Source organism: Centropristis striata, chromosome 17 (assembly GCF_030273125.1).
Source record: "Centropristis striata isolate RG_2023a ecotype Rhode Island chromosome 17, C.striata_1.0, whole genome shotgun sequence".
NCBI classification, from domain to species: Eukaryota; Metazoa; Chordata; class Actinopteri; order Perciformes; family Serranidae; genus Centropristis; species Centropristis striata.
In genome coordinates, this window is record NC_081533.1 from 19,636,000 (window position 1) to 19,659,360 (window position 23,361).

Sequence of the window (23,361 nt, forward strand, 5' to 3'; positions counted from 1 at the left end):
AGTTGTACTGCTTTGTGGCTTCACCCACCAGCCTCGTCTGATCATTTGCATGTCCAGTAAGTGACCCATAAAACAATACTGAACAATAAATGGCACCCACGCTTAGGAGTTCAAGTTCAGTAGTAGAGGCAGTAGAGCGAGGTTCTGCTCTGCGTAATCACCGAAGTAGTAAAACACAGTTCAATATCTCAGGTAAAATTTTATGAATGAGTTCAGAATGATTATTGGAAATGCAGCAGGCATTAAGAAAAAGCTAATGGAGCACAGAATTTTAAGTGTGTAATCATGGTTTAGAGGTAGATGTACGGTATGCAAAGGTCAGTCTCCAAATCTTTTTGATGGATTTTTTTTCCTTTCTTTTTTCGGACAACGTGCGATCCATTCCTGTATGTTTTATCATATAGCTGATGATGTTTGGCATTAAACCTGTAATGCCTCATTAACATATTGGCCTTCATTGACTTTCACTTGGGGACTCAGACAGACAATGATGCAAAAGCCAGTAAATTGCACTCCTGCTCTGATAGTTCAATATGCATTGTATGCAGTGGTGGAAGAAGTATTCTGATGCTGTACTTAAGTAAAAGTACTAATACCACCCTGTGAAATTACTCCACTACAAGTAAAACTCCTGCATTCAATTCCTGAAGTAAAACTACAAATCAGCATCAAAATGTAGTTAAAGTAGTAAAAAGTAAAAGTACTCATTATGCAGGATGGACCCACTCAGATTGTTTTATATTTTCCAAATATATTTCTGTGTTATTATTTTTTATGCATTTATGTAAGCAGCATTTAACTGTTGTCCAGGTAGGGCTAATTCTAACTACTTAATATAATGTTATGTTTTTTTGTTTTTTTTTAAATAAACATGCAAAATCACTTAAAATGTATCATGTTTTTTATTCTAAATCTCGACCTATGACCTAAGTAACTAAAGCTGGCAGCTTAATGAAGTGGAGTAAAAAGTAAAATATTTGCAGATAAAAGTGTGAAGTAGAAGTATAAAGTTACATAAAATGGAAATACTCAAGTATTAATTGTAAGTATTTAACTGCTTCTTTAAATAAATGTTTTCCTTTCTTTAAGATTTACATATTGCAGTGAAAAACAAATCCACCTTGAGTAAAATATGACAGTAACTAAAGTAAAAAAAATACCCTCCAACTGATTGGGCATCATAATATGAATTTGCTTGAATTAATCTGCTGCACATTTTGCCTTGCAAATGCATTGTATCTTCCAAAACGATCTCATTTCATCAACCAAGAAGTTATGTTACCCCTACTGCCTGGTAAAGTACGATAATGTCTTCAATTCTGCATTTCAATATTACATTTAATATACTAAGTGTGGTCACACTCTAGCTTCAATGAAGTGCTAAAACTGGCAGAAGCAGAATAAATTATACAGCATGTGTGATGCTGTTGAACAGTGTGGATAAAAATGTCTATCTAAGTAGTTTGTAGTAAGGAACAATCCATGTTCCAAATGTCAAAAAACGTTCTTTTTAAGTGGAAATTGAAGGCACTATTGGAGGTACTTGGTATGTAATTTACTTACCCATATAAAACTAGCAGCAGAATCAAAGCAGGCAGGTTAGGAAGTGAAACGTAGGCTTCTTGTTGGAAGCAGAGGAAAATCACAATCACAATCAAGCATGGGACGAAGTAGTTACACTGTCAGGAAAAACAGAAACAAGCAAAGAGGAAAAAGGCATTGAATTGTTGAAATTGAATTGCCTACATTTAACATTTTTGTTTCCCATTTTTTGACTGAAAAAAGGATGTGTAATTAAGTAACATCAAATATAATTAGCACTCTAATTAATTTGTTCAATCATGGACCCGTCTTATTCTCTGGTCTTTTGATGCAAGTAGTCGCTCAATGACACACTGGAGTGTACAATGACTTTAACTAACATGAATTCAATATTTGTTTGTTTGAATCCAGTCAATACCAAAATAAAGCTATCAAAACAAACAAGCAGACAAAACTTGTTGGTGTTGTTATTTCTATTTGGCTGTTTGAGTTGTTTTATAACAAATCCACCGTTTCCCACTGCTGAATAAATGTTGCAGTATCGACAAAATAGACTGTATCAAGACACGATGATATATGCGTATTTACACTTCATAAAAAAAGTTTACACTGAAATGTTTAGGATTATTCCCTGTTATATCTACTTTTGATATGTACTAATGCAGAGAGCTTCAGGCTAGAATCATTAAACAGGCTCCTCAGGTTCATTTGTTATCCACGCAGACAACATTTATCCACCATAATGATGAGCGTCCTGATGCCATTCTTTACCAAAGAAGCCTGATAAGATGTTTACTTCCATTATGCCTCAGGGAAAGTGCCGGTAAGCCCGTTGAGCACAACCAGCGGGGGCAGCCTGTGTCAATAATTACGCCTCTGCCAATAACTGTTGCTCCGGTGAAGCTTTTTCCCAAAAGCCAGCAGTGTCAAAACTACATTATCAATTACAGTGGATAGATATTTTTATTTTTTTACATATCGCCTACGGTGGAAAAAAGATCTCCAGGATAGTACAGTAGAAGATTATCAAACTAGGGTAAAATAAAGCCTATGGCACTGAAACTGGAGTTGGATGTTTCACGTTATTATGCATGTCTGAGTGTGTTTACCTACAGTTTATTCAGCAATGTGACATTTTACCTCAAGAACTGATGATCAATTAAGAGGTGGTACAGCGGCCTGATGAAGCCGGTACTTACCATGTCCCAGGCAAAATTTGCCAACCAGTAGACAGCTGGGTTTACTCCACTGACAAATTGCAGATGCTTGGCTTTGTTTACCCTCTCTTGGATGAGAAAGAGGACAAAGCTGGCAGGGATGAAGGACATGGCAAAGATAACGCAGATGGACACCACCAAGTCAGTAGAGGTCTGGGCCCTGTGATTGAATAGAGCACAGCAAACAGCAAGCTGACTGGAGAGGTATTACTGTGTACCAGGACAGTGAAAAGGAAACACCAAAACAGAAGTGGCGATTAAAGGGTTTTATAAAGTACTTGTCCCTTACACTGCAAAAAAGCCAACCTGTATTTTTTTGGCCTAAAACAGTGATTTAAGTTGGTAAAACTTGGAAATATAAATTATTGACATTTAGGGCAATTATGTAAATTAGCACAACAAAGGAAGCCAGTTGTCTGCTCAAAAACAAGTTGGTGAGTTGTTGTTGCTTATATCTTCAAGTTGGGGTTCACAACAAGGGACAATAGTTCTGCTAACTCTTATTTCTTTGTTGTGAAATGCGGGAAAGCGGTGAAATTCGGTCATTAGCGAAAGCTAGCGGCTAACTGATGCTAGCGGCTAACTGATGCTAGCGTCTAACTGATGCTAGCGGCTAACCGATGCTATCGGCTAACTGATGCTAGCGGTGCTGCTTGTTACAGCTACAAGAGTAGCCATTAGCGTATCAATGCTAACTCAAAATTGTGGTTGCAACATTAGCTGACATTTCATAGCGGCGTTACAATCGTGCCAATTCAGCACATTGCAGAAGTTAACAGAAGTAAGGATTAAAAGTTATTACAATGTAAAATTATAAGTTAGTACAATTTACAGTTGAGTTGACAAAAAATCTGAATTCAGAGTTGAGCAAACTCAAAAACAAAACTTAAAATATTTAGTTCAATTGTCCAACTTAAAATTTTATCGAAGTTTGTTGCCGTGAAATTTTGAGTTCACCCAACTTTTCTTTTTTTGCAGTGTAGTCAGTGTGTTACCTACAGTACAATGGCAGTCGGATCAACCCTCATGTGGAAAAGCCAGCAGGAGTACTGGCACAGAAGCTAAGAAAGGACTGCAGCAAAATGTACAATAGCCGGCTAAAAAATCAATAGCAGTTAAAGTTAACACTAAGTTAGAATAGTTTCACTGCTGTCAAACAGCTCTTTCTGAGAGAGAACTAAAGGCTACATACTCACGCAAGAACAGAGAAATGTGTTCGTTTTCTTTAAGTGAAGAACAAGAACAAAGAATTCTGCAGTGCATTTTTGATGTAATGTCTGAATGAAAATAAAGAATTCTGATTCTGAAAGTTAGTTCTGGCATTTCATACTTCATGAGAAACTCAGGGAAAGTGCAGAACTCCTGGGAAGTCAGGAAATCACAACATTCCCGCTTCAAATTTCTGGCCAATCACACAATAGTTGTCGGACACGAAACAAGAAAAAAGTTCTGCCCGGATGATGTGTCGAGGACAAGCTGCGAGAACTCCCAAACCAGGGCTGGGAGAGAGAAGAATTTATCTGTTCTTGCGAAGTATGTATTAGGAGTAAAGCTGTTTTCTATACTCTCTCCAAAGCCACCAGACTCCTTTGACAAAATAAGTTACCGATGTTACTGGTCTACCACTGCTTGATTGGTTAGCTAGTTTGTGCTATTGTGCGATTTCAGTGTTTTAAAGAGTTAATTTGGATAAATCAATGTCAAGTCAAATTACCTTTCTTTTTTTTTCAAAGACGACTTTGAAGAGACTTAACCCTTAATAGGGCACCCATTGAAATACTTGCAAATTCCAAATTTCAACCCTAGAGAATATTGGAGGATATTACATACAGCCAGAATGTGTAAAAAAAAAAGTTTATGAGATTAAAGTGGCAAATCTACGAGAAAAAAAAGCGTAGATTTATGAGATTTAAAGTGGTGAATCTGTGAGAAAAAAGTTGCTTTTTTCCCACTTTTTTCTCGTAAATCTGCGACTTTTTTCGCACAGATTTGCCACTTTAAATCTCTTAAATCTGCGACTTTTTTTCTTGTAGATTTGCCACTTTAATCTGGTAAATTTGCAACTTTTTTCTCGAAGTATTACCTGAAGTTACCAAATATAGTTCTTTGCCTGATAAAGGGTTAAATGAATATATCGGCTACAGTTTTCTGCTGGAATGTGACAGAAAGCGTCACACAATACTCTAAATATAGTGTACATTTTAAGTGGGCCTTTTTTCTAGGTGGCTAAAATCTTTTTGCTGCAGCCCCCATATACAGCAGTACGTTACTTAGCTTCTGTGCAGGTACTCCTGTCTGCTTGTCCAAACTGGTGTGTGCTGACTGCAAACAGCTACTGTAGGTAATACACTGACTATGGATAAGTACCTCACATTACCCCACTTTAAGCTTTGTCCATGTACAAAATCTACATTTTCTGTGAAGACTTGCGAGATGCTGTATTCTGGCTCTGAAAATATCCAAAGAAGGAAATTATTTCATGACAACACAGGTATATTAGATGATCAGTGGATGATCCACACCATTTACATATGCTAAAATAGTTAAGCTGTTACCTCAGATTACTTTGAATCAAAGTTTCCACACTAATTGGAATATGAGATATCTTTACTCAATCGAAATTAAATGGTCTCATGCTTCCAATAAAATTGATTAAAGCTCTTGTGTGATAGTCACTGTATTTTAATGCATTTCTCAGGGAATACTCTAATTTCAGTGGGCACTAGTTATCATGCAGGTATCCCGGACCATTCATATTTACTTCCTTTGCTAACATTGGAAAGACGTGAGAACAACAGAAGATATTAGAGAGATGGCAGAATCAACACTTTGCTGTGGAAAAAGTGTCAAGAAAAGATTTGGTCAAGATCTAGAAATGCTGACAGCAAAATATCGTATTGAAAGAGAGCAGGAAATAAGTCAGATGATACCTGTAAAGCAATAACAACTCATAGCTCCTGTTGGTCTCTTAGCAACCCAGTCCACAGTTAAAAAGAATGGAGGAACATATTCTAAAATCTTGACCAGACGATGTGGTGTTACAGCCGCCTCCTTTCATGTTAGAAACAAATTGTCCCTTTCTCCTCCAAGACCTTGGTTTCGCTGTCGTATGTCTTCATTTATGCCATCCCAGCTTTGAAAATGTCCTCCATCGCATCCGCTCAATTAGCATTGGATAAAACTGTGGTGTATTACTTTATCCCCCACCGTCATCCTCACCCTCGGCCCACGATAATCTCTCACATGACTTCCTGCTGTGTAATTACCATATTAAATAAGTTACCCTGTGTGGCTACAAGACTATATTTATCATCGCCAACCAGACGCAATTAGAACACATAAATGTGAAATAATTTACCGCAGTGGGTGCCAGCCCACATTTTCAACAGGTTTCAAGGGCTGTGTGCTGTGGTTGGGTGGGGAGATATTGTAGGGGACAAAGCTGTGAATGATCTAACCCTGAATGCTTCAAGCTGGCTAATTGCTGTGAAGAAGAGGACAAGCAATCTGCTAATTAACTAATAATGGAAGAGCAAGAAAGATGAGCAGTGGGAGTACAGCTTTACAGGATGTATTGCTTTCCTTTAAGTTTTTTAATGACAAGGGCACAGCCTTAAATGTTAAAGTGTAGGGGGCTGAAAGCATGAGATAATTATCAAATCTAAAGCTGCTGCACAATCAGGTTGTCATTTGTGTTACGCAGTATTATGTAGATAATGTAGAGAGCCATTTCAATTTTGATAGAAGCACATTACAATTAATTTTGTAGCTCAACCGTATATGACTTTTAAATGGGATATTTTTGCAGACAGCATGCACAAATCAGAACCAATATTAATTCTCTGATTGTGACCAAATTAGACATTAAATTCAACAGGGTGGAAGAGCAGAAGTTTTTGTCAGTTGCCAAATTGATATTTCTGAGCAATTAAGAAGCGATACATATATCTCCATAATGAAATGGTGCCAACGTCTGATATTTCTGAAGATGATAGAGAAAATTGGAAGGATCTATTTTCGTGCCAACACAGATGAAACATAGAGACTTGTGTGCGAGTGAAGTGGTAATTTCAATGGGTGCATGCATCACCTTTCTTTCCATCTGCATACTTTTACAATTTAGTGGCTTATGCATTAAAATTGGCTGTGGAGCGCAATAGAGGAAAATGTCACTCCAAATTAGATGGTGCAGTGCAATTTTGGGGTGCAATATCTGTCGAGGGAACAAGTCATCGTTGATTTTATCCATCGAAAGGCTCTAGTGATTGTCATCCTATGACATTAAGGAGGTTTCAATCAGAAATATATTCATTTTTTAAGCTGATTTTCTCTTAAATTCTTTGAATGTTTTGAAGGACAGGGAGAAACTTCTGGTTAATGGTGGAAGTCCGTGGCTCTCTTTGCTCTGTAATTCAGGGTTTACTCAAGCTGTTAGCAAGCAAATTATAGTAATCATCACAGCCCCAATGAAAGCCATCTACAGCAAAAATATGGCTGTTTTATTTTATATTACGCCATTCATCAACTTTCATATGAATAGCTTTTGCAACACAAACTTGCCATAGCGTCAATTAGTAAATTCAAGATGAAATCAAGCGCCTTTCTGACCATGCCAAAAATGGAATTAAAGCAACACTGTTTTTCTTTGTGAGTAGTTAAACACAACATCTAGTTAGCATTTTTTAATGTTGTTATAGAGAATGACTGCAACCTATTTCGGAGTTATACGTGGAAATTCAGCCCTAACTTAATTTTGGCCTTGTGTTTCTCGCATGAATTTGACCACTGGAGGATCTTTTTTTCCCCAAGTATTCACTTACTACTTGGTTTGTAGTGAAATCAAACTGATAGTATGGGGTTGGTGAGAGGTCTTAGGGTGCTTTCACAACCCAAGTCCTTTTGGTTAGTCCGAATCAGACTGAAATTGATACTTTTAGTATGTTTTGTATTTAGACAGGTTTGCATTCAGAAGGCAAGCCTTGATGCACTTTTACTATGATATGTTTCTCCCACAAAGGTAAATATTAAGTTATTTTGAGCAATACGTTGATAATTCTGCAATGAGAAATTAACTTTAGCTTAGTGGTAGCCTATAGAGTGAAACTGAAGGACACAAATTTCAACTTTATGCACTAATGGGACCTCACAATTTGATTAGGAGCCCACAATCCACTGTTTTTTGGTTTGTTTCCTTTAATTGGGCTGGATTATGCTCACAGTGCAATCGAATTATTGGAACGAAACGGACCGAGACCCCCTCTTGCAAGTGGTCTCAGACCGGTTATTTTGGTGCACACCAGAGTAAGATTGGATCGTTCACAAGTGACCAAATGAACCGTAACAAGACCGCACCAGAGTTTTGTGAAAGCGTCTTAAAAACCAAAACAATATGCTAAAAGGAACTCCAAAACTCCAAAATAGGGTGAAAATTATCCATGGGTTTATCATTTTTCCATTAGATTTGATCCACTTTTCATGTGAAAAATATTAAAGTTGAGCTTTGAGCAACCTAATTCCATAGTGCTTGGTCATCTGGGCAAGAAGTATTTTTGTCTGTAACCTGCACATTTATTCAACAATGAAGAAGTGTCCACGCTAATCTGGAAATCATAGTTCATAAATTGCAGTCGCCACACTCCACACAGAGAAGAAGTGCGGAAAAGAGGCTCATCCTGAATCTACCGTAGGCAGGCCATCGTAATTATCTACTAACCCTGGTGCAGTCTCCCTCTCTAACTCAGCGCTGTCGTCAGCACCTGATCACTACATAAATACCTGGGCTGGAGCAATGGTTAGAGAATGGAATAAAACTGTTACTGTGTGGTGATTGGTGGCAACAACTGAATTGCCTTTATAATGTCACGAGTTGTGGTTATGGCGCTGTAGAGCAATTTGCTGTAGCAGGATACAATCCATCTTCCTTTCATTAAAAATGTTGATGATGGTGATCACAAATCAACTACATCAACCACAGAATACACACCAGCTGAAAATAACTGGTCATAATCTCAAAACAAAACAGTACACAGCACACACGGAGCAGTTACATCCATATGCTGGGATTTAGCACGTCATTAATCTCTGACTCTCATGGGGAGTTGCTCTTCTGCTAGCCCTGGGATAAAGCATGAGAAAAAAATGGCGTATCCTCATAAGGGGCTCCCATGGGCTTCCAAATCTGTGCATACTCATACAAATCCCTCATCTATCTATCTGTCTTACGCTTTCTTTTGTATTGTCTCTTACTCATCTGTTCTCCCTTTGTCTCCTCTGTCTCTGCTTTCCTTTTCTCCCACTCCACCGCTCTGTCCCTCTCACTTCGCTTTATCTCTCTCATTCCCCAGCCGCCATCAGTCTCCATCCACTGCATCCTATGATGCATTGTCAGAGAGTCAAAAATCATGTATTCCAGCAAGAGAAAAATGCAATGTAGCAGCTGTAAATGTTGAATTCTGAGGAGGAATGTCCACATGCAGTTTTCTGAAATAATTGCAGCATGGACTGCAAACACTCCTTAGACATGAGAATCCTCAGTATCGTATAGTATAGCAGCCTCTGTATGTGTTTTCCATGTAGATTTGAAACGTGCATTAAATAAGTTATGATTTACATTTTAGAGGCCACATTTCTACCCTTTTCTGGACCACTACGAAGCATATGGGATGTTATAATGACGAACAGCATGAGATTTTGAAGCTGCGCCGTTGCTATTTAACCCCTTTTTTCGGTCTGATGACTCACAAGGCTACATAGGAGAGCTGTTCCTTGGTGAGGTTGAGGGGGTGATTGGACACAGAGATGCCATACTGGCGGGGATCCTCTCCTGCCGGCAGATTTCCCCTCAGGATGGCGTTGTCGGCCACACTGAGGAAGGACGCCATGCCGTGCCATGCCTGGTTGTAGAACCACACCTGCCGAGGTAGAGACAAGCGTTAACACTGAGAACAGCGTGTAAGGGCTTTGCAGTTGCTTCAGATGTCTCCTAGCAACTACATCTGACACTAAATCATCTGGCTGTGGACAAATAATAGAGAAAGACTTAACAGGAAGGTTATAAAAGTAGAGACATTTAAAAAAAAATGATTTTGAGATTGATTTCTTTTTGAAAAGAAAGACATTTGGAATTAACCTGTCTTTTCACATTTTTAGCACCATTAAGTCTCAACTTAGGACATTTAATTTCACTTGCTGGCTTTCTTGGGAAGTTAACAAGCTGAAAAAGTAGCAAAGAATGGTACAAAAGAATGATTGGACAGAAACTGTCTGCTAGTTTTAACCCATTTGTGCACATAGGGGATATTAAGTATGATGGGAATAATTGCCACAACATTTCTTGTAACCGGTCTGAAGTTCTGAAATGTGGTACTCGCACACTTCAGCTTCTTACACTACTATTTTAAGAATTTTAAATCATATAAAAACAATTATCAAAAGTCAAAGTCAAAGAATTTTTGAAAAATTAGGAAAATGCTAAAATTGTGTTGAATAGATGTTTTGCATATCTACTTTTTAAATGCTTTATATTTGTATCTTTCTTTGATATTAATTCAAATATGTATATATTTGTTAATTACTGACACAAAGTACTTGATTGAATTACTTGTTTTTTTCTAAGATACAGCTATTTCTGATTTCATCAGATTAGCTTGGTTTTTGTCGGCATTTTGCTTGTGAAGTGAACAATCCAGCACAGAAAATTCAAATATTTAGTTGTGGGCACATATGTGTTAACAGCTGTATTGTTAGAACCAGCTGTTGTGTCGGGCTTTTAAGAGCTGTGTACCATCAATATGGTCAGCCGAAGGTAAGAAGAATTACTTGTATAACCTTTATTTTTCCACAGCTGAAGAAATAGAAAAAGCATCATCATGAAGCTGCTCTCGTTTGAAGACGCACCAAGGTTTTTATGAATTATTGTGCAACCCCTTACAGTTAAATAGAACGTGCTATATTATGTTATTGTTGAGCCCCATACATTCTGTATTTTTCTGTGTGCATGTCTTTGTGTCTTGTGAACGATTTTTGTCCACTCAGTGCAGAGAAGCGACTTTGAGGAGCGAGGGGCCAAATTGTCTTTTAAACATTATTGGGGGCAACATACTGATCTATAAGAATAAGCAATAGAGCTGACAAACACTGCTTTTTCATTTAAAAAGAGATAAAGGCCTGCGATGAATTCCCAATCCCATTGTGGCGTAGAATGCTTGCTGCAGAGACAGAGTAAAAACATTTTTGCACACTTTCTTTTCAATGTAAGTGATTCTCTGAGTCTGTGGCTGCTGGGGTGGAGAAGAAAAAGAATGGATGAAAGAGAGTAGGAGTGAGAGAGGACTCCCCGCTGATAGTGCAACGCTAATTAAGAGTGGATGGTGTTTGAGTGTCAGCCTAACATAACACTGCATCACAGAGGAGGATATGGAGAAACTTGAGTACACACACAGATGTGCACACACACACATACTCTTGTCTCTTTCTCCCTCTGTTCTTGCTAGATCTCAGATACACAGATCGACCGAAATTGATATTTTTTTCACTCGTATATTTTCTTCAGTCTGTAGTTTCTGAAAGGTCTCCAGCTAAAATATCATTTGATGTATTTAGGATAAGTAGAGAGTTAAGAGCACAAAGTAGTCCTCTAAATGCATGAGGGTGGCATAGAGGGAGTGAAAAATATGCAGGTAGATACAGTATAAGGGAAATTCATATTTTAATGTCCACTTGTGAAACATCTTTAAAGAACCTGTTTTATGGGAGGAATGTCAATCTGAGATAGATAAGCCTGAGATATTGACTTCATCATTAAATACAAAATCTTATATGACAGCTATAGTTCCTGTAAGATCAGGATTTTGCCGAAAACAATCATGTAATACATTTATGAAAGAATATATTAAAGATTAAACCAGTGGTTCCCAACATTCCTTGTTTGTGAAAGTTTATAATGATTTATAAAAAAAAGTTTATAGAAAAGACTTAACATGCAGGTTATAAAAGTAGAGACATTTAAAAATTCTTTTTGGAAAAAGGTGACTAAGATATTTGGAGTTCACTTGTCTTTTCCAATTTTTGGCACTATTATGTCTCAACTTTAGTCATCTAATTGCGCTAATAGAAAAGTTTTGGCTTTTTTTGGGAAGGTAACAAACTGAAAAAGTAGCAAAGAATGGTCCAAAAAACAATTGGACAGAATCTATCTGCTAGTTTTAACCCATTTATAAAAAAGTTTATCGAAAGTACAAAAAACAGATTTGTGTATGTGGTCGTATATTTATCCCATTAGTCATGCAACTCCCCCTCAGATTTATCTAGTGATCCCTGAGGAAATGTTGCTTACATGTCAATGCAATCTAATAATGTCCTAATATATCTGTCATAAGGGCCATTATTCTACAGACCACGTACATTTTGCTGATGCTACTTATTTACCTGTCCTTAACCCTTTATCAGGCAAAGAACTATATTTGGTAACTTCAGATAATTTTTAGAGAAAAAAAGTTGCAAATTTACTAGATTAAAGTGGCAAATCTACAAGAAAAAAAAGTTGCAGATTTAAGAGATTTAAAGTGGCAAATCTGCGCGAAAAAAGTCGCAGATTCACGAGAAAAAAGTGGGAAAGAAGCTACTTTTTTCTCCCAGATTCACCACTTTAACCCTTAATAGGGCTCATTGAAATATTTGCAAATTCCAAATTTTAACCCTAGAGAATATTGGAGGATATTACATACTGACGGAATGTGTAAAAAAAACCATCCGAAAATAATATTTTGAGAAAAAAGTTTACGAGATTAAAGTGGCAAATCTACGAGAAAAAAATGTGCAGATTTATTAGATTTAAAGTGGTGAATCTGCGAGAAAAAAGTTGCTTTTTTCCCACTTTTTTTTGTAAATCTGTAACTTTTTTTCATGCAGATTTGCCACTTTAAATCTCTTAAATCTGCGACTTTTTTTCTTGTAGATTTGCCACTTTAATCTAGTAAATTTGCAACTGTTTTCTCTAAATATTACCTGAAGTTACCAAATATAGTTCTTTGCCTGATAAAGGGTTAAGTAGGATGGTCCAACCGTGCACTCATGTTAGTGCATGCAAGTCCCTTGTGTGTGTCCCACTTGGCGCCGCTCTATACTGCTCTCACACTGTATTTATCGATATTAACGCCTTCCTGACTCATGGCATTTTCGTGAAAGCATAACTGCCACCCACTGGTCTCCCCTCAGGTTACACTGTTAGCTATATCCCCACAGTTGCAGTTAGCATCAGTAGCTTGCCACAAGCTCAGCCATCACTATGCTGTGCAGACAATTGATATGCTCTGTTCTTGGTCATTTTTAAATATATATATTTAACCGGATGAAAGATTTTGTTCATTACAACTCTCGGTATTCAGTTATCAGAAAGAGAGAAATAAGCTGATCAAACGTTAGCAGCCGCTTCAGCTTCAGTCTATTGTCCACGGTGTGGCGACAGAGAAAAACTGATTCTTAATGTAAAACTTTTATTCTATTTTAAACAGTTCGTCCGTTTTTTATTGGAGGGAAACTTCTGCGGATAATACGGCTCCTGTTAAAAACCTCCTGAGCAGTGAACACTGAAGGAATCATAAATGGGAGAAACTGACTGCAATGATGGCAAAAATACATAAAGTGCATAAGTCATTGTTCACCCTTTTCTCCTCCTGAGGTTTGACTCAAAAGTGTTCATTAGGAATTTACCGCATCATAATTTAAGTAAAAAGGTGATTAGACCAGCTTTAGGTGGATTTACCCCTATTTTTTTAATCACCAGCGTTCCTCCCTAAAAATCCACACTACACCTGTCTAATTTTACCTCCGAGATCATTAAACTTTTATCTCATTGGATCAACTCAAACAGTAAAGCAAAAGGAGCACATGGCAATTAATATAATACCTTTACGTTGTCCCTGGTTCCCAGTTTCTTCAGCAGCGTTTCAGCCTGCTGCAGGATCTGATCAGTCACATTATCCTAATGAAGATGAGGAAAACAAGACAAAAAAGTGAGTTGGAGACACCTAATTGGATACACTTGGAAAACCACCACTGCTCTTTGAAATGCAAAACATGAAGCCGAGGGAGACAGGAATTAAGACTTCCGGGGAGTACTTGGGTGTGCTGAGCCACTTATTTTCCACAGACTTTGGAAAAATGTGTCCCCTGTTATTTTGGCTACTTGCAAGTTCCTTCCTCGTTTGACGTTTCTGTTTTATTAAATAGGGTGAAATAATTCAAATCATGAGAGGAGGGAAAGAATATGAAACAAAGGTTCACAAGTAACAGAAATGTCCCCATGACCTAATGTACCTTATTTAAGTCGTACTGCTGGATTGCAAGAGTTAAAAATAACAGCAAAAAATGTATTTTCCACTGAGCACAAAGTGTCTGCTGGGAGGTGAAGAGATGAGAGGGGAAAACCGGACAGGTTGCATTAAAAATCTGCTCTACTCTGCTCATGTTTCATGTGAAATGAGCCTTGGGATGAGGGCTTGAGATGACAGGCATGCGATTTCCAAAGTGTCATGTTGATACCATGCTGTTCAGCCCCACCATAAGAGCACTGAGCATATTACATGTGTGATATAAATGCAAATGGACCTCCTGTTGGACCCTGCCTTCTTGGGGATATCGCAGAGGAGAGAAGGGAGGGGGGGGGGGGGTGGGTGGCGTGGAGTGAGGAGAGGTCGATGGAGAATAAGTGCAGGTGACAACTGGGGAGAGAGGTGGGGGGTGGACAAAATAAGAAGAGAAAAATCAAGAAAGACATCCCAAGAATGCAAGAGTGTGCTCAGGTGCAAGTGCTTGTCTGCTCTGAAAGTGGAAAGGAATAAGACACAAAAGATATCTCAAGCCCCCAAGATAGTTACCTAAGGACATCAGACTAAGGAGATTCTCAGTTTTACAGTCTCACAATCCTTCAATCAAGGAGTGGGATTCTCAGAAATTTGCATTTAAAGAATGTATTCAGACCTTTTTTTTCTTTTGCCCTGACATATATCCTGCTCCTTTGGCGCAACAAAATGTTAACACATCATTTCAGTAACACAGCATGAACTCTTCATCTCTTCCCATATCACTGTGTGGGAAAAAAAAAAAAAAAAAAAAAAAAAAACGCCCCCATCTATGCTGCCAGAAGTATTTGTTCTAAATAACATCCCCTGTGTTCCAAACATTACCTATTCATACACCGGGCACGCAACAAGACTCTTGTCCATAATGCTTCATCCAGCTCCAGCAAGGGAATCTTTACAGCACTTTGTGTTTTTACTTCACCGTGGTTTGCATCATGCCAAGCAGCAAACGGGCAGCGCCATTAGGTGGCCTTGCTGGGGATTAGCGGTGGCTGGAACAAGATGAGAAGTGGGCCAGCAGCTGCCTGGGTCTAATCCTTGACAAACCCCTCCCCGCTCAAGGACAATGACAAGGCTGGTTTGGCCAGCGGACCTGCCCGTGCCACCGCTAACGACACAGCAATAAAGCCGCTCGAGTGTGTGGTGACTTTCTTGGCTTGTATTCCAAAGTGGCCTGTACAGTTCAGTGGTCAAGTGCTCTGTGTGACCGAGTGGTCATATGCTCTGTGGGACAGTGTGTTAATATGGGCCTGTGTGTATTGAGAACTAGCCAGGAAGGAGTGCATGGTCTGTTAAATTAGGGGCTTATTTCTCTGAATAATATAACTGATAAAAGAAATGTTGTTTGAGGAGGAGACAAAACATTTCAGGCACCAATAGTGACACTAAAACTATCTACATAAGACACTTTGCCATTTCAGATACTTTTTTCGGCTTAATTATAGAATTTCCAGCACACAGGCTTTCTTATTCTCACACTTACCGTCACCTCGTGCGACACCGAACCCTATTTCTACCTGCTAGATGCAGGAAATGCAATTAAACAGAAATTTCAGAGCCTTCCCAGCCTGCGCAGGTGGCTCAGAGTGCAAAAACACGCTACTTCCCGTTAGCGTCTCACATCACAATGCCTGCCGAGCAGAAGAGAGCCAGACATTTCCCAAGGACAGTGTAGCACTTTAATAACACGGAATGCAGAGCTGGGACGGCTAATGCCCGGCCATTAGGGTTACATCACCGCTGCTGCAAGAATTAAAGTCACATTAGCGTCGAGATCCTGGAGACAGAGAAGGGAGCCTGGGTAGGGATGAGACCGGAGATGCCTGAGGGCAAAGCAATGTGCTGATCTCAAAGTAGTTTGAACGTCCAAAAATTTGAAATGTTAATGAGAGACTGTGTGTATGCAAGAAAGAGGCTGAGGGAGAGATATAGAGATACAAGGAGGGGACAAGTGAGGTGGTATGTAGTTCAAGAAACACTGAGCCTGAGTAGAAGTGGATGAATTTATGAACTGAGGGAGTGGAAGCACATACAGTTAAATAAATGTGAGAGGAAAAAGGTTTGCAGGATTGTGTGTGAATGCGTATGTTCTTGTGCAGTGGAGACCCAGATTCCTCGATTTATTCAAAGCAATGCACAGACAATCATAACCTGTTGCCATGGACACAACAGAATGGATTTTAAAAAATCTAAACCTCCTCTCCCCTTTGCGTCATTCTTTTTCTAAATCTTTCAAGAATACAGCAGGGTCCAAAAGTCCATGACAAATAACATCACCTGGAGCTAAGATACAAAGAAAAAAAATTGAATAAAGAACGCCGTGCTTCAATTAGGAGCAGCTCACTCAAAAAGGAGACTGCGGCCTTGACACTTCTTCAGTGGCAAAATACTCAGAACAGTCAGTGAAGGAGAAAAAGTTACCACATAGCAGAAGTTAACTAGAATCACGGCCATGTCAATTTGCAATTAACATCCATATCTGTCCGGACATATAATATATTCTATGCCGTGAGCAGTATACTATGGAGTGAATGCATTTAATAAAAGTAGTCGGTGTATTTTTGGCGAAAAGTGGAAGCTTCATGCACACTCAGCAGCACAAAAGATCTATACAAGAGGCCTGTCCTCAACAAAATAAATTCTTGGTTTAGTCAAGGACAGCCCGCAAAGTTTGATTTTTTGACAGATCCTCATCCTTGAGTCCAAGTGGATACTTGTGAATACTTGGGTACTAGTAGAGTCACCTTAACAAGAATGGGACGAATGGACAGATAACCCAAAAACATGTGCCATTGTGGAGGCATAAAAAGTTGATATCCAAGAAACAATATTTGGGTAAAATTTGATCAATTAAACTGGAAAGATTAGGATGGTTTGAGACAATACAACCCACTTGACTGTATTCAACCCATAAGAACCTATGGTGACACGGGTGTAACAAACACTTTAAATCTTTTATGATCTCCCATATTCAGCTTTATGCTTCACCTTAACTCATTAAATCCCTAAGAGACGTCAACACCCTGGTGTGGTGGTCATGTGACTGTGACAGGAAGTGACTTCTCCAAAATATCGGTGTGACTGGAAACAGAAATGTGAAAAAGTAGCTAATTTCCAAAAGCTTATTTTTTGTTCCGAGGCTAAATTTAAACCCATTTCACAATTCTAATACGATACTAGTTAAGTATTGCATTTAACTTGTTCTGACCATATTTCCTGAAAAAAATAAAGTGACAATTTTGATATATGTTACGGAGATGCAAAGAAAAAGGCAAATATTTAAACATTTGTTTTTATTTATTTTTGATTTATTATTATTTTGTTACTTAAAAACAAATCTGAAAAATAATTTGTTGTTAAATAGCACTATTAATGTCACAATTTTGATAAATGTTGTGGAGAAAGTAACTTTGTGTCTCTGTAACCAGAAAATGTGTCTAGTTTATTTCATTTTAAAATAAGAAACATTATAAACATAAATATTATAAACATAAATACCATAAACGCCCAATGTAACGTTTATGTCACATCACAAATCTTTGACATTTAGGGATAGTGTTTTTGAAAAAAAACATGATAAATGTGTTCTATGTGGTCCACTTGGTCTGTGGTATATCCCCCATAACTTTAGGATAACTGGGTCTGGGTTCTTATGGGTTAAAAAAAGCTCATATTTATATATCAGCACTCAGTGATTACAGAAGTGTTCTTATCGTTGGTTTTACACCTATATGCTGCAGTGAACCACTTCTGTTGTATTACCAGGTTTGACTTTCTGTAACCTAATATCTATTACATACCTGAAATGAACTCAAAAGCTCTTTTAGATCCTTGAATGAAGCTTCGATTGCTGCCTCGGTCAGACGGACTTGGGAGTTGACCGCTCCGACAGAGATGCCTCCGTACCTGGAGTGGCAGAAAAAAGCAGAAAGAGAGAGAGGTTCAAGTGGATGAAGAGCCTATGAGTAACACCAAGAATACACACACCCACGGTGTGTTCTGGAAACATGACTAAACACTCACAGCTTTGAGCAAACGCATCAACCTACAGCTTACAATTAATCATTTCTCTTGCTGACAGTTTGCTCTGAATGTTTTCATACAGTAAAATGACAGGTTTAGGGAAGCGTATCAAAAAGAGGCCCAGTAGGACTTGTCAAAGCATGACAACTGCATAACATGCAGATGGAAATGAAAGCCTTTGTCCTTTCATTCATATTACACTCAACTGACCTTCTAAAAGTGGATGCAACAACACATCAACAGCAGCCCAGGTAGTAATTTGTCTCTCTTTGTGTCAAAACCCCTCTGAAGTGCCTAAGGAGAGTCTCTGGTTTCTAAGTGCCACCAGGTGGGTGAAAGCACTGTGATACCCTGATTAAATAAGCCTTTAAATGCTGCAGAATGCTGAAAAACATCAAGAAAGCACAACACACTGAAATGCATTACCTTGTTTTCCCAGAGTGTTCAAAAGTCTTGATCAAGAAGTCTGACATGTTTCGTCCACTTAAATCCAACAGTGTGTCAGTTGTATTCTGGATCCTCTGTTAAAAAAGAGAAAAAGACAAAAACAAGGTTGAAATGTTAGCATTTGAAAAATAAATAAACACAATTGGTTTGCCATTTGTTTTTGTTTTTGTGAGAGGGACCTTGAGCCTAATTCTGCTGAAAAAAATGATTTTTGGGACATTTGGGGGCAGTACAGCAAGCTGTTAACACAATATTGACATATTATCACCTTCTTCAGTTCAAATGGTGAACATGTCAGCAAACAGTTGCTTATTTAAACACACAGCAGATAGGGCGCAACATTGGAATTCATTTGGAATCATGTTTGTGGCCACCTGATGAATATACCTTCAGTATTAATGCCTTATTTTGGTTTCAGACTGGTCTCCCCTTAAAAACGTCAATATAAGGGGTTTGTACGGGCAGCAAAATAAGACTCAAATTTACATTTTAGACCGTCCTCAGCCACCATCTTACAAACATAGTACAAAAGATTGACGGCGATGCAGAGTTTAACCCTATAAAAGCCTAATAGGGACTCATTGAAATACTTGCAAATTCCAAATTTCAACCCTAGAGAATATTGGAGGATAATACATACAGCCAGAATGTGTAAAAAAAAAACATATGGACCCGGGGGCGGGAGGTAATATTTTGAGAAAAAAGTTTACGATATTAAAGTGGCAAATCTACGAGAAAAAAAAAGCACAGATTTATGAGATTTAAGGTGGTGAATCTGGGAGTTTTTTTTTTCACTTTTTTCTCGTAAATCTGCTACTTTTTTCGTGCAGATTTGCCACTTTAAATCTCTTAAATCTGCGACTTTTTTTCTTGTCGATTTGCCACTTTAATCTAGTAAATTTGCTACTTTTTCCTCGAAATACTAACCCCCCCCCCCCCCCTAATTTGTTTATGTAACTTCCACTGTTCACATAACTTATGTGGCTCACGGTTTGTGAGTTTTGCTTTTTAAAGTAACTTACGTGTTTTTACATAACTTCCCGTCACCCTCGTAACTACTTCTCTTCCAGGCATTTATGTACATATATTTGCTGTTTAAAAAGTATTTTATAACGCCCTACCAGGAAATCCTTTGCCCTAAACCTAGGTCAGTGGTTTTGTAGCCTTAATTCACAGAAATTGCAGCCTTTTTTACAATCGTGATTTATGTGCTGTTTTTAGAACAATCCGCTGTACCATGAGCCAGGAAATGCTCATTTTCAACTTGTCGTTTAGGTCGGAGATCTTGTTGATGGTTTCTCCCAACTTCTTTGAAAAAAATATTAAGTTCTTAAGATGCTACATGCTACAGTTATTTCACCCGCTAGTTGTTAACTTCAGCTGCTAATGGTGCTAGACATATAGCATACAATTTATCAGAAATGTTTTTGCTGAACTAAAACAATGACCTAAAAAATGAAAAAAATGTTATAGAGAGCTGAGGCAGTATAACTTACATCTTTCACATCACAGACAGTCAAGTCATTAAATGTTAATACAACGTATTGCTTAAAGCAACTACAAGGGAAAAAGCTAATTAATTGCACAATATTGTGTGATAAATGGTAATTAACGTAACTTTACACTGTAGCTTGTAACAATGGATATTTATATATAGAAACATAGAACCCATTTTCATTCAGATATGTTATATGAGTTCATTTAGACAGCAGTAATTATTTCTCTTTTTGAAACAAAGCAGTTTGCAGGGTGCATAGCGTTGAGATAATGCATCAATTTGTGGCTATGTAAGACTAATAACTGCAACATGAAGATGGTGAACAAAATAAACCTTGCTTTCAAAAGGTTAATGTTAATCTGAGGATAACCTTCAGGGATATGTGAATTCTGCAAAAGGAGCAGCACCTTTTCTTTTTTACTTATGGAAGGATACAAAACTTCTACATTAACTGTAGCACTTAACTGAGCCTGTGTGAAGTGTATCAACATGAACAGAAAGGCTGACCTTAGAAAGACTCCTGCAGGCACAACTGCTCAGCAACTAATAAAAACTCATCCGATACATGCAATAATCAACAAAACTTATCTGTTCACAGCACTGTGGAAACACATTCTCTCAACCCTTATCATACTAGTCAATTAAGCCTGGCTATGGGAAGCCTGGCTGAAATCTAGACCCCCGCAAAATCTGCGAAAAGCTGAGTCTAATGTCAAAGAACCCTAATTAGATGCCCTTCTGTGGATAAATGGGTACATTCAAACATCCAATTAAAGGAGGGTGTGAGACACCACCGTGAACACACTCCACGATGCGTAGACTGATACTTCCCAGTACACACACTCACACCGACATCAAGCTGTTTTAGCCTTGCTTATTTAGAGAGGTAACACTATGCTAATTAGCAGAGTGATCCTTGATAAAAGTGCAATTGAGACCCCCGACTGCAACGCAATTTACCAACATACCCCCTGGTTACACTGGTTATCTACCCTGCTGTACAAACAGCTTGATGTGAAAGCTTTGAGTACACATGGTGTGTTGTTTAATCACTCATGTTTGTGTGTATACCCATTCTTTATCTCTTGGAACAAAGAGTAGATGGCTATAGAGGAGATGTCCAGGCGTCGGTTAGAAGGACTGTTTCTTGCATCCGAGTCTAAAAGTACATTAGAAAGAAATAATTTTTTGGTTTGGTTTTACAGTACATAGTGGATACATAGGATGAAAATGGTGAAGAGGGGATGAGGATATGTTGGGGTAAAATAAGAAGGACGAGAAGAATAAAGACAGATCAAAAGCAAGATTAAAAACAAACAGGATAAATAAGACAGCAGTGCGGGAGTGGATAGTGATGGAAACATAAGTTAGAAATTGGAGATGAGAGCACAGGAGAAAAGAGGAGAAAAGGAAGAGGAGGACTCAAATCACAAGGCAAAGAACAAACAGAAGGAGAAAGCAGTGGAAGAAGAGGACCCATCTGGCTTATGAATCAGAGATAAGGAGGACGAACGGCACCGCAACCTTGGCTTATCTCTGAACAAACATGCTTCTCTTTGGAAAAGCCACAGGAACTCGGAAACAAACAAAAGCCGAAATAAGAGCTCTTACACTCTGCTGTGTGTACAATGAGTTTATACATGAGCATACAGTCAGTGTGGGTCTAATTATTTTGGCCTTGGTCCACATCCCCCATCAAAAAGACTGAAATGGGAACATTACGTGATTGTGCAATACCTGGGCCTGCATGTCTCGTTCATTACCTGGAAACAGCTTCAGAGTGTTTGGCATTCTGTACATGACATCAGTTCTCCACAACACAGTGGTAGCTTGATAGCTGGGGAAGCAAACAGGGGTGAGGGAAATGTAAACTAAGGAGTAATCAAATCTGTTGAATGAGCTGGCATACTCGAGCACTGGAGAGATAAGAGGCTGCGCTGTGTTCATATTAATCTTGGCACTGTTTATATCGTGCTGTACCTCTAAGGTAAAATTCCAATTTTATCTCTTGTGCACAAAGAAATACAATCTTGAGAAAGCAGAATCTTCTATGATTAAATGTGTTATGTTAAGGTGTGTGGTCACTTGTTCTCAGAATTGAAGTTTGCAAGTGATGATCGGGTTAATTGGGGTTTTTAAATGCAAATGTATGCACTTTTTGTTGAATAAAGGTCTCAAAAAACAGAATCTGGGAAAAAAAAAAAAAAGCATTTTAACCTTTTTTTTTTTAATTGCTGATGTTTTGAGTGCATTTCTAGTTGAAATCCACCATTATAACATGATGTGTTTTCAGAGGAAGTGACAGGTGGCCCTTTGTGTAATTGTGTGTGTCATTCTGTGTATTTCAGGAGCTGCTCTTCAGCTCAGCGAATTCCATTGTGTTGTGTGATTATGTCCAACATGATCACATCACAACAACCATTATAAACTGAGCCAAACAATACCATTAGATTATAGCTGGAGTAGTGCAGAAGCACTTGCCGGGTTACCAACATGCAGTTAGTAACCACAACAAAAAGCTGCTCCTGCTTTTCTGTCCCAGCTCATGAGAGATTGAGTCGCACACATCCACGCCCCGGTGACAGATTTTCATCCGCACCCCTTCTGTTCTGTTTAGCAACAACAAAAGGAAAAGCACTGCTTCATCCACCATTTGCCTCACCTCACAATTCAATGACCTTTCTGCTTTTTGTTTCCGAGCGTCTCTTGCCTTCTGCTGAGAGGGTGGCTCTGGACAGGTAGTTTTACACTAAAATGGATCTGCGGGTGTTGGGAGTCAAAGTGACAAATCAACAGGGCCCAGCAGAGAAAGGATGTGTCAGCCTGTTGTGTTCGCCAGGTTGGGTATGCGCTCTGTGGTTAGTTAGATTTGTTCCTTGCCAACAGCTGTTGTTGGAGAAAAAATCTGCCCTCAGATGTAAAGTTTACAGATTCGTTATGGTTTCAATGAATAAATGATAACATAAAATAGCAATAATATGTCAGCCCTGCTGATTTTATGTTCTGAATTTAAATGAACGGGCCACAAAGAAGTGTATTAAAAACAGTTTGGGGATTATGCTGCATTAGAAAATATCTCGTACAACAAATACTCTCACTGAGAAGACTTGCTTCCTGTTAAAGCTGTTTTTTCTCAATCCAACAAACTAAAGTAGATAATGGTGTTTGTATATTGCATGCAGAATTTCTTCTCCCCCCAACAAAAATGGTAAGCCAATGCCTAACTTCAATACCCTGATAGATGAAGCCAAGAAGAGTAATTTGCAAGCAAGCT

At 38.4% G+C, this 23,361-nt stretch overlaps 1 protein-coding gene across 1 annotated transcript in view; it reads right to left on the bottom strand.

Annotated features, from left to right (window-relative positions):
* The window catches only part of LOC131989445 (phospholipid-transporting ATPase ABCA1-like), a 218,859-nt gene that overhangs the window by 52,097 nt on the left and 143,401 nt on the right, over positions 1 to 23,361 (bottom strand). Inside the window, exons 36-41 of the mRNA XM_059354665.1 lie at positions 18,569 to 18,663; positions 17,920 to 18,025; positions 13,666 to 13,740; positions 9,501 to 9,670; positions 2,742 to 2,919; positions 1,564 to 1,679 (exon numbers count right to left, since the gene is read on the bottom strand). Coding sequence (XP_059210648.1) covers positions 1,564 to 1,679; positions 2,742 to 2,919; positions 9,501 to 9,670; positions 13,666 to 13,740; positions 17,920 to 18,025; positions 18,569 to 18,663 — 740 coding nt within the window. The remainder of the gene's footprint in view (positions 1 to 1,563; positions 1,680 to 2,741; positions 2,920 to 9,500; positions 9,671 to 13,665; positions 13,741 to 17,919; positions 18,026 to 18,568; positions 18,664 to 23,361) is intronic.